Below are 18,046 nucleotides of genomic sequence, written 5' to 3'. Positions count from 1 at the left end.
TTCAACCTTTCCAACTTTCTTCATAAAATTTTCAGCACGCAACGGTGGAAAATTTTCATCATTCATAGTTGGAACATTTCTTTCAACCTTCTTCTCAACACGTGGCTCCTCTGATTTTATAGAATCAGATTCATCACCAGAACTATTACCTGAACCTTTCACAACCCATTTTTGATTTGACACATTCTCTTTTCTTTTTGAAGCACTCTTTGAACATTCTCCTTTCTCAAAAATTGAATTTTCAAAGCCAGTAAACTTCCGGGTTGACAGTTCAGTCTTCTCGACAACCTTTTCTTTCATTTTACCAGAGACTTCCTGTTTTGGTCTAAATGTCTTCGGACAATTCCTAGCAACATGACCAGCAATCTTGCACTGAAAACAGGTTCTCTTTTCAATCTTCTTTGGAACATCATTCTTCTTCAACTCTTCTTGCTTCTTGGCAAGGAATTCCTGATTTGTCTGCTTTCTGAATGATTGTTCTTTTTCAGCCTCTGGCATTTTCCCTGAAACAAACACAGTAATTGCTTTATAAACTTTTTCATTTTTATAGTTTTTTGGTGGAACAAAACCAAGACCTTTCTTTTTGAAATTACGATTATGGTTTGGTTTCTTTTGGAAACTATAACCACAATTGTAACCCATTTTCTTGTTGATTCTTTGTTGATCTCTTGAAGTGTATTGTTTAGGTTTTCCGATAAGATTTAAATCTTTTATTTCAGAAATATTAATTTCTGTTATTTTGAAAACCTTTTGAATCATTTCAAAGTCTGACACTTCTTATTGGAAAACTCTCATCAGAATATAATTTGTCAGAACCTTTCAAAGTATATGCCACTTTGACCGATTAATCATTCAAATTAGATTTTGACATCAAAAATTCTTTATCATAAACCCGTTTGTCCTTTTTGAATGTCGGCTTTGACGCATTGGACCCAGACTTTGACTCAGGTTTGAACTCCGGTTTTGACTCCTCACTGTCATCTTTATCTAACACCTGATCGACCACACTTTATATCAACTTTGACTCATGATCAGTGTCAGATGACGTGTACGTGACATCAATACTTTCTGGCAAATTATCCGACGGCCCAGACTCCCATTGTAAATTCATTGCCTTATTGACTCTTTCGAAATTTGGATTTCGAGGTGAAAATCCATTTTCGACCGGGGGTGGACATCTATTGTAGACCACGCTTGATTTCTTACCAGAAGTTTTCATTTCAACTTCATCTTTTGTCACAGATTTCTCTTCTTCGGACGTCTTCACTTCTTCAAACGTCTTCAAATTTTCCACAACTGGATAAATTCTGTCAACAACAAAAGAAGAACATGAGTAGCTTTCTAATAACTTTTTAACTTTCTCAGTTTCTATCTTTTGTGTTGCTAACTCCAACTCCAAATCAGCACATTTCTTTATATGAAAATTTGCATCATCAAGTTGTCTCAGATATGCTATCTTCAGTGTATTCATAGCCACAACTTGTTCACCACTCGAATCAGTATATTTGTTGATTTCTCTGTTCATTGTATCATATGATTCTTTTAATCTGTTTATGTTATCCAGCAACTCATTGTTCTGCTTGATTAAAGAATCACAGTTCATGCATTTTTTGGAACTTCAACTGGTTCAGCATCAACTTTTACTTCAAATTCAGGAATTTCTTTGACTTTTCTGTTTGGTTGGAAAAATTCAGCTCTTCTTTTTCTCTCAGCTTCAGCTTTTATTCTCTCTTCCTCTTCTTCGAGCTTTCTCCGTCTTGCTTCAGCAGCTTCCATGACTTTCCTGCTTCTTTCTGCACATTTTAAATCATATGCATTAGCAAAGAAAGCATTAACATTTGAAGTGTTTTTGGACATTTCTTTAGTCATGAGATCTTTATCTGGGCAAAAATCGTCCCAACAAAAACCTTCAGCCAACTTTTCATCATCTTGTTCTGCCAAACACACTTTGCTGTTTGTTGGAATATATTTTTCCCATGAAAAATTTTCATATTTTCTTAGACATGCTCTTTTTGTCCCGTCTATCACATCTCTCCCATGTGCAGTTTGTGCCTGATGCTGTGCTGGTGGTGTGACTTGATGATAAATCGCCTTTTTGTGATAGTCGTTGTTTCCGAAAAGATTTTGGGCTCTAGTAGCTTCACGGTTTTTGCATTCCCTCTTGAAATGCCCCTTTTCCCTGCAACGAAAACACGTAACTTTAGATTTACACTACAACAAAAATGACTTTTTAGGACCTTTTCTGTGGGACGCTTGTAAAAGAAGGTCCTAAAAACTATTTAATAGGACTAATGAACTTTTGGGGTTCTTTTATAGTATACTCTATTAAACCGGCGTCCTAAAAAACTATTTAATAGGATGGATGATTTTTTGGGGTCCTATTATCATATAATTTAATAGGACACTTAAAATGTAGATCCTGATAAAGTACTTTATAAGACATTTGCTCATCTAGGGTCCTATTATAACATAACTTAATAGGACACGTTGTAGTTAAGTCATAAATGTTCAGTGTTATAGGACCCTTTCTAGTCGAAGTCATATTAGAACTTAACTTAATAGGACACTTGACACTTGGGTCTTATAACTTTAAACTTTATAGGACGCTAATCAATGTGGTGTTATTATAATACACTGTAATAGGACACTTGATATTTGAGTCATAAAACATTAGTTTTATAGGACGCTTATTCGTTAGAGTTTTATTATAATATAACTTAAAAAGACACTTGACACTTGGGTCTTATAAATTTAACCTTTATAGGACGCTTAATCATTGTGGTGTTATTATAATACACTGTAATAGGACACCTGATATTTGAGTCATAAAACATCAGTTTTATAGGACATCACTTGAGTACAATGAACAAAATGACAAACATTCTTCAGCTAAATATCCTTTTGCAATGGAACCCTCGGGTTTACTCCTATTTTTGACGTAAGATTTTAATGATGGTAACACTAGCGAGCCGAGCTTTGGCTCATTTAAGCGATATTAAAGCGAGCTCGAGCCTAGCTTTTGGCTCGTTTGAGGTTGTTCTCAAAACAGCTTGAGCCGAGTCAAGCCAACCTTGAGCTTTGGGTTTTATTTGTGAGTCAAGCTCGAGCTTCATAAAAACATGACAAGCCGAGCTCGAGCCTAGTCGTGCTCAGTCTCGACCCGGCTCGTTTACACCCTACTCGTGATAATAACCCATTTAACACCCCTAAATTTAGGGGGTGTTTGGGATTCCTTCTCAAAAACAACTTATTAACTTTATAAGTTAGAATTTTTAACTTCTCAAAATCAACTTTTTCACATACAAAAATAACTTAAATAAGTTAAACCAAACACTATAAAAACAACTTATTAACTTTTATAAGTCAATAAGTTATAAGTTGCTCCAAAATAAGCTAACCCAAACACTTTGTTAAAACCAAATAAAACTTCCCGTAAAATGTAAAATTTAAAATTTATTTCACACGCCAATATTTTAGTTTTCCCCCAAAACCAATTTCCCAATTTCAAATTAGGTTTCACCAAAATCAGTTTTCCCTCTCCAATCGTTTAATATTCCCGCTCCTCCCTAATCTTCCATCGATTCCTTCCCCAAATTGCGATAACCTTTCTTTTCCCCTCTGTCTGATTTCCGTCACAGCAACAAATCACCAATGCTGTCCAAGTACCTTCTAATTAGGTTTAAACCGTCACTCAGGTAACACACTGCCACTCGTGTATAATTAAATCTTTGGGTTTATAGTGTTGTTTGGTATGATGCTCATCTATACAAGAATTATGCCATGATCTTAGTCATTGTAAATATGTAACTAATTGTTATGTGTTTTGTTTGATATTCGTCTTTTGTTTATCGCTGTAAATCTGTAATTTTTATACTTGATTATGCTATCTATTTATGTGGTTTTTGGTGGTTAATTGTCTCTAACGACATGCCCTAGTTTATGACTAAGTGTATAGATCCAAACCCACCCCGTACACCCTAAGGAAATGGAAAAGAAAGTTCAGTAGAAACATGATCTTATGTATGACTAAAATCGGTATCATGATGATGCATCGTCATAAATCCAAACCAGATTATCAATTGGATTTAACACTCATGCCCTAGTTCAAGATCGTCATACTATGTGGTATCTAGATTTAAGGTATGATTATGTCATATATGGTAAGTCCATTTCCGTACCAATTTTATTGAGGATGCTTACAAAGTTTCTAGACATTATTTTGTAAGTTTTTCGTTAAAGTTGATTATTGTTGATATATTCTTGTTTTTTTGTTCCTTCATGGTCATAACAACTGTAAGCTCTCTCTCGTGAATACCCTTAGTTCAACAGAGCCTTATTATGAAGCCAAACTAAGTTAATCGACCACAAAAGTTTGAAAATCAGAGTGTGTTACATCAGAGTGTATTATATATTGATGTTTTATATCGACACTGCCATGTGGGTTAGTGTTTGACTGTTTGGTGAGAAGTGGGATTGAATATTGATGTATTGTTTCTATTCGTAAACAAATATACGTAGATCGTTTTAGACGGACGTTAAATACATAAACAAAATCAAGAATAAACAGAGAATTGCATGAACACTTCTATCTTTTGTTTTAACCGTAATACATAAACCGGATGTGTAACCGCCTACCACACTCTCTTTCTTTCACATTCATAGTACACATGTATTATGTAATTCTCTACCTAAAATTGGTTAATCTGCCCCTGGTCAATAAGACTTATAAGTAGGGGTGCAAACGAGCCGAGCGGCTCGCGAGCTACTCGAGTTTGCGCCCCTGATCTCAAACGCATGTAACATTTGCAGTATTTGGTACTTTTCTTTTCGTTTTTGTTTTATCAACTTCACAGGACTACTGGGACTCTATAAAGAACAATGAATACTTTTCGACAGAAGCTCTCATGGACTTAATAAAACAGGTATTTAATATATTAATTACCATGTTCTAACTGTTTGATTGATTATATGTTCATGGATTTAGTTACGTGTAACGTGTTTTGTTACAGCTGAGGATATACAAGACTCCTGATCTGGAAACACCAAAATATCAGATACTTAAAAGAACTGCAACACATGAGGTACGAAAATACAGCCCATTTGTAATAGTTGAAACTCAAAGTGACAAACTTGCTGGAAATACAGGATTAAACGATGTAGCGGGGTGAGTTTTTGTTTATTTTGGACGACTTTAACCTGTTCAAGTAGTTCCTTTTCAGTTGATATTGTATTTGGCCCGTTTGAGATAAATCACAACCAAAGTGAACGCATTCATAAGTAAATATAAGTAAATGGACCGAAATCGTCACCTATACAAAGTAGTTGGTGAAGGGTATTTAAGACATCCAACTAAATGGGTCATGTTCGCGGGTTCAACCCGACCCGAACCCGAAATTTTAGACGAAGCTGAACCCGAAAATCGTGTCATTCGTATGAACCCGAACACAACCCGAATATTCGTGGTTGACCCGAACACGGCCCGTTTAACCAAATTATTTTTTCCGAAAACTAATATATTGAAATTAAAATTACTAAAAAAACACAAATGTATATGATACAATTACATTTAAAGTATTAAATCTTATGTCAATTTCTCTTTTTAAGTTATAATTATGGCATAAAATACACATCAATTTTAATTTATGACAAATAAAATATTGCAAAAAAATATAATATAAGACAATTGGGTTATGCTTGAAAAAAATGGGTTAAACGGGTCAGCCCGACCGGGTTGACCCGAACCTGACCTGTTGAGCTAAACAGGTTCAACCTGAAACTGACCTGACCCGTTTAGACTAAACCTAATCCTGTGAATTTCGTGTTAGCTTCATGTGGTGTCCGAAATAATAGATACCATGCCCGCTTTTCAGGTATATATTTGGAAAGAACTCTAGGGAAGAAAAAATACCAATGACAACTCTAGTTTTCACTCAAGCATTTGATCCCGAGATGTCGCAAATGTCGATCCAAATCGTTCTTCCATCCGAAAAAGACATAAACAGGTCAACTTCTATTACTTTAGTTATACAAATAAATTTTATCATATTACTATAAACTAAGATCTAAGGTGAATAATGTTCTCCAGTTTACCGGACACTAACAAAGAAAACGTTAGTATACGGAGCGTTGAAGGAGGATTTGCAGCCGTATTAAAATTCAGCGGCAAACCAACAGAGGATATTGTTCGTGAGAAAGAAAAATTACTGAGGTCTAGTGTTCTTTCTGAAGGTCTCAAACCAAAAGACGGGTGTTTATTGGCTCGCTACAATGACCCTGGTAGAACAAAAAGTTTTATGATGGTAAGTTTTTTTACAACGTGTTAGGTATTATGAATTAATGATGTTAATATTTTACATTAAGTTTGCATGTTGGCTGTTTGTACAGTTTACGATTTAACAGTTTCTAAGTGCTAAGTTCTAACCTTTGTATATGTTTGTTGTGTGGATTGTCTGATGAAGCAAAACGAGGTTCTTATTTGGCTCGAGGAGTTTTCGTTGGACTAGTTCTTATCAAGTTTGATATGTAGCCACTCATTAAAGTAAGAGGTATCCACCAATATATATGTAATATTTATTTGTATTCCAGATTTGAAAGGTTATTAAAGTCATGTGGATATTCCCAAGCAATCTTGTCTACAATTCTTAGCAATATAAATATATAGGTACTTACATATCTGAACTCCTATTTGATCTTTTACAATTATATAACTTTGTATTAACATTTATTTCATTTATTCCTTATTCAGTCCCTATATTGGTTCTACAGCCCCAAACAACTTTTTTTGTCTAGTAACAAGATATTATCTTCAAGAAGTCACAATAATGATGATAGATTTGACAACATGTGAAGCATTCGAATAATAGAGATAAGAAGATTTATGGATTGCTTGGAGCTAAGTTTTTTTTTACAGTATGATTCCTATGGGAAAGAACGTTTTGATTTTTTTTGTAAACATTTGAAACATGTTTGAAACTTATTATACATTTATTTGCTAACATTTGTAATATGTTTTGGATCGAACTTATAATTGAAGTTATGATATTATAATTTCTACACATTTTCATTTATATTGTGAATAAATAACGGTTAAGTTACTATATAAACGTCTATTGTAGCATTTATATTAAACTGATTTTTGTGGTAAAAAATATATGCTACTAAAACTAGTGCCACAAAAAACTACTTTTTTCTTTATTGTGGCAAAAACAAAAAGTGCCACTAAAATCCCAAAATTCTATAGACATATTATGCGACCATAAAATTGGTTTCATAATCTTATTTGATATATTAGGACCCTTTTCTTGGTATTAAATTAACTATAATGTTACATCATAAGGGTTCTATCAATTAATTTCTAAGGACGCTTATAAGTGTATCAAAAGATTAAAAGTATGTAAGCACATGTTAGAACATCATAAAAGTGTACTAATATGTTTTTATTAGGACACTATTTTGGTTATTCAAAGACACATTACGCGACCATAAAATTGGTTTCGTAATCTTATTTGAGATGTTTGGACCCTTTTTTAGTTCCGAGACTTACTACGACCCCTTTACATGAAACGCTTTTACCGTTGGTCCTAATAAATGAAAGGTCCTATAAAATAGCATTTTAGGACGCTTTTTGCGCATACTAAAAACCTAGTTTTCTTGTAGTGTTATCAAAGCCTAAAGTTGAAACATTTGCATCACGGAAATCATCTCTTCCCGTAATTTGTTTAAACTTTTCAGCTCGTCGCATCACACTAGCCATGCACCATTTAATGTCCATCAATTCCATTTCCTCAGCATCAATTTGATCGTAATCCTCTTTCGTAAGCATTGGATTACCGATCTTTCCAGCCACAAAACCACTATAAGACTCAAGAACCATTCCTAACAAAGACATTTGATTTTTAGCAATCTCTTCAGTGTAATCTTGATCATTTTCAATACTAAGAACAATATTCCACTGAAGTTTTCTTCCATTCTTTGTTACAGAAATGTTTGGATCGAATGATGAAAATCTTGAGCTGCTAGATCCCTGGGAAGATTTCTTTTCAGAAGAATCTTTCACACTGAATGCGGTTTCAATTTTCGGAGAATGATTGGTTGATCCAGTAGCACCACTCTTGTAGTACAAACTGATATCCTGTTCTCCATCGTAATTCTTCATCCTGGCAATCTTTCTCTGCTCCATCTCTTGAGCTTCCAGGTGTTTGATGAAATCTCCCAGTGTCATATTCTTGAAATCTTTTCTGTTGGATCTCAGCATCATCAGAAACGTTTCCCATGTTTCATGTGGTAGCGCATCTGCAAGTTTTTCAACCAATTCATCAGTATCTTTCTTAATTCCAAGTTTTGACATGTTTCTCACCAAGTTACAATATCTATCAATTATCTGCTTGGTGTTTTCAGATTTCAAACCACGGAATAAGTCAAATTCTTTCTTCATAAGAGACATTTTATTTTTGAGCATATCATCACTCCCAACAAACTTTGCTTCCAATTCAGTCCAAATTGAATATGCAGTTCCGTCATGTTGAAGCAAAATCAGAATATCTTCTTTTATCGCTTGCTGAAGCAGACTTACCATGAGTTTCTCATCTCGATATTTCTTTTTGTCCTCAGTACTCATTTCCCGAATTGGTAACTCTTTGTTGTTTCTTGTGGGTCTTTCATATGGCTCTTCAGTGTGTTCCCACACATCTAAATGATAAGCTTCGACCCAGTTTCCGAAACGTTCAGACCACACGTTATAATCATCAATATCCACGAGTTTGGGCGGTTTTTGAGACGTCCCGGTTTCATTTTCAATCAAAGCATTTTGAGTCATTGAGATCGGGCTAGCAAAGGCGTTATAAAATTCAGTGTCCATTGTTCGATTGTTCAAAATTCACAAAATTTCCAAGTTTAGACAAACTTGACCCTTAAAGCGAAACTGTTACAATAAGCGGAACCTCTGAGTTGACAGAAAAGCGGAACTTTCAAGTTGTCCAAATAAGCGAAACCTCAACTTGTTCAGAAAAGCGAAACCTTCAAGTGTCAAACAAGCGGAACCTTAAATGCCTTTGGAGCGGAACCTCAGAAATTGTCCAAATAAGCGGAACTATCTTGTACAGATAAGCGGAACCAAGTGATGTTTGGAGCGAAACCACCTGTACTTGAAGCAAAACTACTGACAATTTGAAGCGAAACCTCTCAACTTAGGTCATACTGAAGCGAAACTAACTGTCCCTTGAAGCGGAATTGCTTGATGACGTCACTTTTTGCACGAATCCGTATAAGCGAAACCACTAAAATCCTAAGTTCTAGGTTGATTTTAGATCTGAAACTTTTAAGGGTTTACTAATACATGATTCCGAGTGCAGTGTGTGAAATTGAGCTGGTTTTATCGAGAAAAATTTTTAAATTTTGAAGAAAGTGTAGAAAAACAGATGAAATGCAGCTGAAATGGCAAGAACTCCTCCTCCTGAGCTCTGATACCAATTGTAGGATCACGTTCGGCCCTGTTTGAGTCGATCAGAAGAATTCCTATCCAAATCAAGAGGCGGAAACTAATGATTTGGTGCTATTTCAGTCACATTCACTTTAATATTGCTGTTGTATTGATCAATAACACGAGTACATGTTCTGACAGCACTTCAGCAGCACTTCGTTGCTCACCAGAAGAAAACACCCCTCACTATGTGTGTAGTTTCGCTTGAACATACTGCCTATTTATAGGTGACATGGTTTCGCTTATACGTACATGTACGTATAAGCGGAACTACATCATGACATATAAGCGAAACTATTTGACTGACACACAAGCGAAACCTAGACTATGCCCTATAAGCGAAACCTATACAATCACATGTTTCTAGGATTTCGTGCCATGTCTAACCTATACACCACTAGACTCGATGTAAGGCGTAGTCGACAGACGTAATGCACCAACGTTTTCTACCATGCACTTACACGTAGCACATACCTGCACATTTTTATATTATTTTATTCCTTTCTTGAAGCTACGTAGACATATGAAGGTTTAGTTTTGTTTTTATTTTAAATTTAAGTTTATTAATTTATATATTATTATTAATTTAACTGTTTTACTTATTTGGCGCTTATAACTTTTAAAATATGACGTTGTATGAAATAATGAATATGTCTTTAGAACGAGAATAATTTTATCTACATTTTGAACCAACTTTCATTAAAAACGGAGTAGGTTCAAATATAATGTTATTTTTATAATTTAATTATTATACGGTCACTAGGCTCGTCTAGGTACTTCATATTTCTAACAGTCAACGTACCCGTAATCTACCCGTCTAATAATATAAGTTTTTATATACTTTTATTTTATTTAGAAAGGTTACTCATATACAGGCCAATTAATTATAATATTTCAACCAACTATATAAAATAGTTTTTAAAACTATTTGGGTTGAATAGTTATATTAAAAATAAACTAGTTATTAGTTACTAGTGGTTTTAGACAAACCTAAAATTCTTATATGATAAAAATAGGAATGTTACATCCTCCCCACCTTGTTTTAAATCTCGTCCTCGAGATTTGGGTTACGATATTTCTTTTAGACTTATGTCATATTTTAATCAATAAAAATAATATTAAGGCGGATGACACAGAATTAAAATATCAAAATTTGTGAATACGAGTGGTACAATAAGTAGAATTCAATGGTTCAACTGAATTAGTGCAAGAAATCGATGACAAACGAATGAGATGAAATGATATAATTTCCAAAGTGACTAGGTTCAAGCCAAAAGATATATGATCAATAGATATTTAAAATGAATATGAAGGATTTTTAGAATTAAAAAAATTCTTTATTAAAAGAAAGCTTACTTTGATTGGCAACTGAGGAAGACTTAGAAATGAACAGGTTCAAAATGAAATAAATGCATGAAAATGATTTGTCAGATATTGAATTATGATATGAGAAAATCAATGGGTTGAGATGAATGAATTGCAAGGATACACGAAAAGATAGTAAAGTTAGAGTATTATTGTTTTAATACATAATTGCAAAAATTTTATTTTCCTTTTATGTTATCATAAAGTAAAATAATAATGCAATATAGATGGTTTTAGAATATCAAAACCCGTGGTAATTTCGATAAAATAATGATATATGTTTTATTAATATGTTTATTCAAATATCCTAGAACTCACGATTATCATTTTTAAAATCAAGTATGTTTAACAATAAGATTTCACAATAAGATATTTTAAATCATAAAGTAAAATAATAAATGTTTATTTTAATATCAAACATACTTAAATATTGGCTTGAGTAAATAACATTTGATATTTTAATATATTAAAATACATATATTATAAAATAATATTTCTATAAGTATTTGTGAAATATAAGATAAATAATTACTTATAAGTATAAAATGTCTTGTCCATGAATACTTAGACAATTATTTATATAATTTTATTCGTCCCTCAAATTCTTGTTTTATTTTATGAAAATATGTCTTCTCTTTACAGTACAAAATATATATATTTATATATATATATATATATATAAAATTTACTAAATAAGTATGATGACTTAATTTATATACATTAACTAGTCATTATCATGGTTGGATATTGGTTAGTGCTGCCTTGTTTAAGCATGGGTGATCAGTCCATGCCTAAGTAAGGCTAGGTTATCCAATATTTGCCCTTGACAATAACCCTAGTACCTAATAATACTAATACTACTACAATTAATATATTATTACTAATAATAAAACTAATATTAATTACCAAAAATAAATAATAAATAACTAAACATAAATTTAAATGAGATTAGCGCAATCTTCAAATTTGTGAAAACGTCACCACAAGGTGATCCTGATTAAAGAAATAATTTGGTGAAGTCAAAGGCCAAGAAAGCATGTTATAGTTTAAGAGAATCAAAGTGCTTGTTGGGATTATTTCGAATATGATGGCTTAAAATATCACATGGGACCTTGAACTGAATACGTAATGCGAGCAAATTAACTGGGTTTGAATAAAACGAGTTTTAATAAGGAAGTTCGGATCTGATCACAACAGAAACCATGTATACCCTTCAAAAGAAAATCGAGTTTTTCAAGAAATTCATTGATTCGATATTAAAGAGTCATCGCTTTGTAAAAACGCGGTTTACAATGCAAAGATCAAGTATAGCGAAATGATATTTGAGTTTTGATAAAACACAAATTTGGAATGAAGCCCTCCAATGGTTTTCATAACTCAAACGAACCACATGTGCAACAAATAGTGCATGTGTAATGTGTGGTTTTACCAAAAAATGAAATGGATCAATATTTACTACTATGAAAGAAATCCTCATGGTATGATGACTATTTAGGGGAAGTGGAAACGCGAAAGTCAACTCATTATAGGCAGAAGTCAGAATTGTAACGAAAGGAATATAAGAACTTTATCTGGAATTTCGTGTGATAACCGTTGTTAAGTGACATTACCAAGGAATGTCGGATGAAATGAAATGAAATAAGGGATTTGCAAAGGTATATGACTTCTTTTGTAGTGCTAATAATTATGACTCTGATTAGACTGTGTACCTATGGTTGTGAAATATTGTTCCAACGTACCTCAGCGATATTCAGATCGTCGTTTGTAGGATCATGTGGCAAAGTGCTTCTTTTTTATTAGTAGTTTTTTTTTCCACTGACGGAATTAGTATTGGTGTCATCGTGCCCAATTTATATTTTCCAAAGGTCTTGCCTTGGAAGTCGTGTGTGATAAACTTCGACGTCTGTGGACATATAATTTAAGTTTCATGTGTTTTCTTGTGCACTAGCGCAACTTTACATGCTTCTGATTGACGTTAATAATTTATGGCAACGTATTTGGAAATTCTTATATTTTTGATGGTGTCCCAACTTAATGGGTTTCCAGTATTATTTTGTCACACGAGCTACGAGACAGATGATCAAACGAAATAATGTTTGATATCGGAAAAGAGATTCCTATTTTGACACATATGCTTGTGCTTTATTCCTATTTGGCTTTTGGAATTCCTTATAGATATACATATCTATATAATCATATATTTCACATGCTGTAATATACATACCCTCTATAAGGTCTATGTATTTAACAGATTCATATTTCCAAAAACAAGTCAGATATCAGGTCATGATATTATTTAGGGAAATCTTGTCACTGATATGACATATTATTTACCCCATCTTATCTGGTTCGCGCCGGAGAGGTAACTTCAGTATATCCAGACAAGCTAGAGAGTCTGCTACTCTATACCCAGTTTTGCCGGAGAAAATTTTCTATTTCCCATAAACAGTATCTTTTCAAGATTTTAAAAGTGCCTCTTTTATTAGGGCTTTTATCCATAATCAAGGAAATTTGTATTCCTATAACATATTTTATTCTAGACCAGGTAATATCAATATGCAAGGATTAATAGCAATTAAGTGTTATTGCTTATTTATCGTACCTTGCAATGTTCTAATTACCATTATGGCATACCAATATTCATTACATTATACTTATATATGTAATTTATCTTGAAACTTATATTAAGGCAAAATTCTTAAGTTCAAGTCTAAATATCATCCTGAGTGCTATCAGATAATATTAAGTTCCTAACTCTTCGTTTAAACTTAGGTATTATTACAACACCTAATTGCTTAAACAAGTGGCTTAGCTTATACTAAGGCATCTTTTCTTATGTTCAAGTCTAATTGATATCAGATGTGCTACCAGTTAATAGCAATCTCCTAACTCTTTTATTTAAGCTTAAGTATTATTATCACAACACTTATAGGCTTAAAGTAGTGGCTCTGATACCACCTTTACTGTCACGACCCCCGACCCACCCTGGACAGAATCGGGAGCCGCGAGCAGCCCAGTGGTACCGGTGATTATTTTGAAAAATATTGCAGCAGAAATTTCATCAGGACCGTGAGTTAGGAAAAATATTAGAGTTTAAAAACACCAGATTTTATTTATTAAATAGATGGGATAAAACCCATGTTTTACAATGGTAGCTTTAATATAAATAAATTTGATTTTATAAAACAAGATTTCTTAATTTGATTCAATTAATAAAATAAAGCCACTTCTTGAAGTCCTTTAGTGTCGGATCCAACTTTTACTCCAATCTACTGTAATTACCTGAAACGCGTTTTAAAAAGGTTTTGTCAGCGGGAAATACTGAGTGAATCATTCATTTTACTGAAAACGACACATTTGCTATAATTCACAGTATTAAGAGAGATTACAATGTTTCTATGTCAACCAATTACCCACAGTATTTGTCACTCGACCAGATCTGTGACTGTGGTCATATCACTGTTGGGTCCGTTCACCCACACGTGACGTAAATCCCTATTTAGGTCCTGTCACCTAAAAGGGTATCATGATATAGGCTCGCCCAACTAATCTGATAAAAATACTAGTAATGTGCACAATACCCCACATACCGGCTGTAACTGAAGACTACATAAACTTAATCACTGTAATTATAACTTAGGAAAATAATTTGGAGTATTGTAAAACAATTGATAAAAAGAGAATGACTCACATTATAAGCATGCAGTATTGATTTAACAAGCTTCCTGATTCAATTCTTCTGAGAATTAGCAGCTACTTTGATTGTAAGTGTATGGGGTAGAGTTTAGCCTACGGATAAGCCTGGTAACCTAATTTAAATAATAATACACACGAAACTAGGTAATTAACTAATACAGCATTTACGATGAACTCACGAGATTAATACCCTCACAACAAATGACAAAGTGCGATACTTAAACATCCAGCGGATTCACAACGAATGACAGAGTATAGCCCGAGTTTGGACAACACTCAAACATTCAAGTCGAAATAACGACGAATGACAAAGTATAACCCTAATGTGGGCAGCACTTAAACATCTGTTGGATAGTTTCAATCGATCGGACATCGAATCGTAGCAGTGATCGAGTTAATACCCTGTATCGTAGCAATGCCTCGCTAATTTGAGAGTAATATTCGAATTTGGCAGTATAACTTCGTTTCTGAAAGAAACTTTCGACACCAGAGGACTACTCGTAGCCTGCTCTATTTATAGCTGGAATTTGGGTTTCACGCGGCCCGCGCAGCTGCTTAGTCTACGCGTAGGGTTGCTGAGTCACCAGTAGGTTTGCCAGGTGGAAGTCGCGTGTCCCTTAAGCTTATCCGGAGATTTGCCTTGCTGTCGCGGCCCGCGTATGCCTCGGCTTATCTTTACGCGGCCCGTCTGAAGACCACAAATCTTGTTTTCTTGATTTTTGATATGGATTGGGGTTTTAGGGGTCCGGGTTTTTGCATATGGATCAATTTGGGACATTTTTGAATATAATTATATTATAAAGAAAAAGGGAATAAAATAGTGAGAAAAGAGAATGAACCCACTTTGTAACTTTAGGGTTCAACTAGAAAATCTCCTGGTATAAATTTTCGGTATAATTTCTAAGCTATAAAAATATAATGCACTCGTGTTAAGTATAGTACCCCTAATTCAACCTTGTCCCGAAGTCTCGAGATAGAATCCCAACGAACTTAGTCGGGCAGAGCCCTGACATGCGTTATGGGACTCATATCAATCGAAAAGGGTAGCGGTGATCGGGAGTTAAAACACTTAAAACGGGACATGGTTTTATTATTTATTAAATAAATAATAAACAATATTTTAGAGAGAGAGAGAGAGAGGAAATTGGCGATTTTTAGAGAGAAGGCAGACGTTTGCTTTGAAATGTGTTATCCTATTTATACTAGCTTCTCCAAGATGTTTGAAGCCCACCCCATCCTACATGTACACACACTATTAATTGAATTCATTTTTTTTCTACCATGCACTTACACAGTAGCACATACCTGCACATTTTTATATTATTTTATTCCTTTCTTGAAGCTACGTAGACATATGAAGGTTTAGTTTTGTTTTTATTTTAAATTTAAGTTTATTAATTTATATATTATTATTAGTTTAACTGCTTTACTTATTTGGCGCTTATAACTTTTAAAATATGACGTTGTATAAAATAATGAATATGTCTTTAGAACGAGAATAATTTTATCTATATTTTGAACCAACTTTCATTAAAAACGGAGTAGGTCCAAATATAATGTTATTTTTATAATTTAATTATTATACGGTCACTAGGCTCGTCTAGGTACTTCATATTTCTAACAGTCAACTTACCCGTAATCTACCCGTTTAATAATATAAGTTTTTATATACTTTTATTTTATTTTGAAAGGTTACTCATATACAGGCCAATTAATTATAATATTTCAACCAACTATATAAAATAGTTTTTAAAACTATTTGGGTTGAATAGTTATATTAAAAATAAACTAGTTATTAGTTACTAGTGGTTTTAGACAAACCTAAAATTCTTATATGATAAAAATAGGAATTTTCATCGGCCCACATGTGTATCTAAATATTGATTGGGCCTAACATGTGTGTATATACATGCTAAACCATAGTCGGCCCAAATACAATACTCCACTTGGGCTCTACCGAGCCCAAACATAATTATGGTGTTTAAATGTGCTCGGGTTGGGCTTCGGGTGTATGTGTGTGCATAGCCTCACAATTGTCGGCCCAAAGCAAGGTGTGTGTGCCGAGTTATAACCACACAGAATGTTCAACAAGCGCGTTATAGAGAAACAATTAACGAGAAGTTAGAATCACAAAAAAATTAACGTTACAAACCTTGAAAGTTCGGGTTATCACACTACTATTTAAAGTGGACTTTGCAAATTCGACATTAACTAGTTTAAGTTCATTAATGAGACAGCTAAATCTTTCAAACTGTTGGGTTGGAGACTCTCTTTTGACATGACAAAACGTTTCAGACTGTTGATTCAAAACCTCCCTGTTATTTTCTATAACCTCTTCTGTTCCATCGAACTGCTCTTTCAGTGCATCCCACAACTCTTTAGCACTGTTACAGTGTAACAGTCCAGCATATATGTCATTGGGAGAGCTGAAACCACAATGCTAAAAGCCTTTGCATCTAATTCAATTTTTTGAAAATCTTGATCTGATTAATTTTCAAGGCTTTTAGGCACTTAGCCCTTGGGATCTTCTGTGCTAGGCAACATTGGAACATGTGGTCCAAAGATGACTGACTTCCAGCAGCCGGTGTTTTGCTGAGCAAACACATGGCCCATCCTACGTTGCACGATATTGTACTTGGATCTGAGAAGCATAGGTGGCTTGAATAGTGTTCCGGTGTTGTGAGGGTCCTGTGAGTGTGATGTCATCTTGGTTGTTTTATAGAAGTTTTTGAATAATCAACTTTTCTATGTGATTACACTTTACTCTGTTTTTCAACTGATACGAACAACTTTAGTATCAATGGACTTGAGCTGAACTTTTATGTCAAATTGATTGTTAGATCGAATTTAACTGTCCTATGCTCTGATACCAATTGTTAGGATATGAGTTTCTTTTGATTGTGTTTGTTTAACAAGTGATTAATGAAAGAAGATAAATTGCAGTGGAAATGAAAGTAAACTTTATAACACAATCAAAGAGAGATAGTTTTCATCATACACGATTTCATTAGTCAAAAGATTGTATGAATTACAAAGATTCAACTATGTATGCATGTACACTAAACTCCCCCTCAGCCTGAGCTCACTAGTTTGTTCGTACAAGATTATAGGTGCAAAAGAGCTAGTACAAATCTAACCATTGAGCATCGAATGCTGATGTCACCTAGACAGTGACATCTAACAGACTAACAACCTCTAAACACTGATGCTAAACAAGTACTGTTACATTGAATACACTGATAGGTAAACACTGATTCTCCTATCCGCTGTTGAGCCTAAGCACTGATGTAGCAGATCATTGCTTTCTTCATAGGTTGATCAAGCCTTTGAATCAGCAGTGCTTTAGTCTTCATCAGGGCTTTGACAATCAACAGTTGTTAGGTCTTCACAGTCTTTATAACCAGCAGTCTTTAAAGGAACAATAGTTGAGTAGATCAATCTTTAGGATGATCAGCTGATAGAAGCACTGCCATTGGAGGGAACTTAGAACAAACACTGCTTACTGTG

The 18,046-nt window shown here is 33.9% G+C and overlaps 1 protein-coding gene across 4 annotated transcripts; it reads left to right on the top strand.

Moving 5' to 3' along the window:
- Positions 1–3,476: 3,476 nt before the first annotated feature.
- On the top strand, positions 3,477–7,055 carry LOC110941041. 4 transcript variants are annotated; one of them, XR_004893969.1, is made up of 7 exons: positions 3,479–3,695; positions 4,854–4,922; positions 5,010–5,081; positions 5,871–6,002; positions 6,086–6,299; positions 6,459–6,661; positions 6,766–7,055. XR_004893969.1 is itself a non-coding variant. In XM_035990558.1 (6 exons), the coding sequence occupies exons 1-5, from the start codon at positions 4,905–4,907 to the stop codon at positions 6,501–6,503; spliced, it is 564 nt and encodes a 187-aa protein (XP_035846451.1). In that variant the 5' UTR covers positions 3,477–4,904; the 3' UTR covers positions 6,504–6,545; positions 6,746–7,055. The 4 variants fall into 4 exon arrangements, 3 of the variants coding, with proteins under 3 accessions (XP_035846451.1, XP_035846450.1, XP_035846449.1); XM_035990558.1 differs by having other exon boundaries at positions 3,477–4,922; positions 5,010–5,164; positions 6,459–6,545; positions 6,746–7,055; XM_035990557.1 differs by lacking the exon at positions 6,766–7,055 and having other exon boundaries at positions 3,478–3,695; positions 5,010–5,164; positions 6,459–6,626.
- The last annotated feature ends 10,991 nt before the right edge of the window (positions 7,056–18,046 follow it).

The sequence above is a fragment of the Helianthus annuus genome, chromosome 5 (genome assembly GCF_002127325.2).
Source record: "Helianthus annuus cultivar XRQ/B chromosome 5, HanXRQr2.0-SUNRISE, whole genome shotgun sequence".
Lineage (NCBI taxonomy): Eukaryota > Viridiplantae > Streptophyta > Magnoliopsida > Asterales > Asteraceae > Helianthus > Helianthus annuus.
This window is presented reverse-complemented; position numbering and strand designations above follow the sequence as displayed.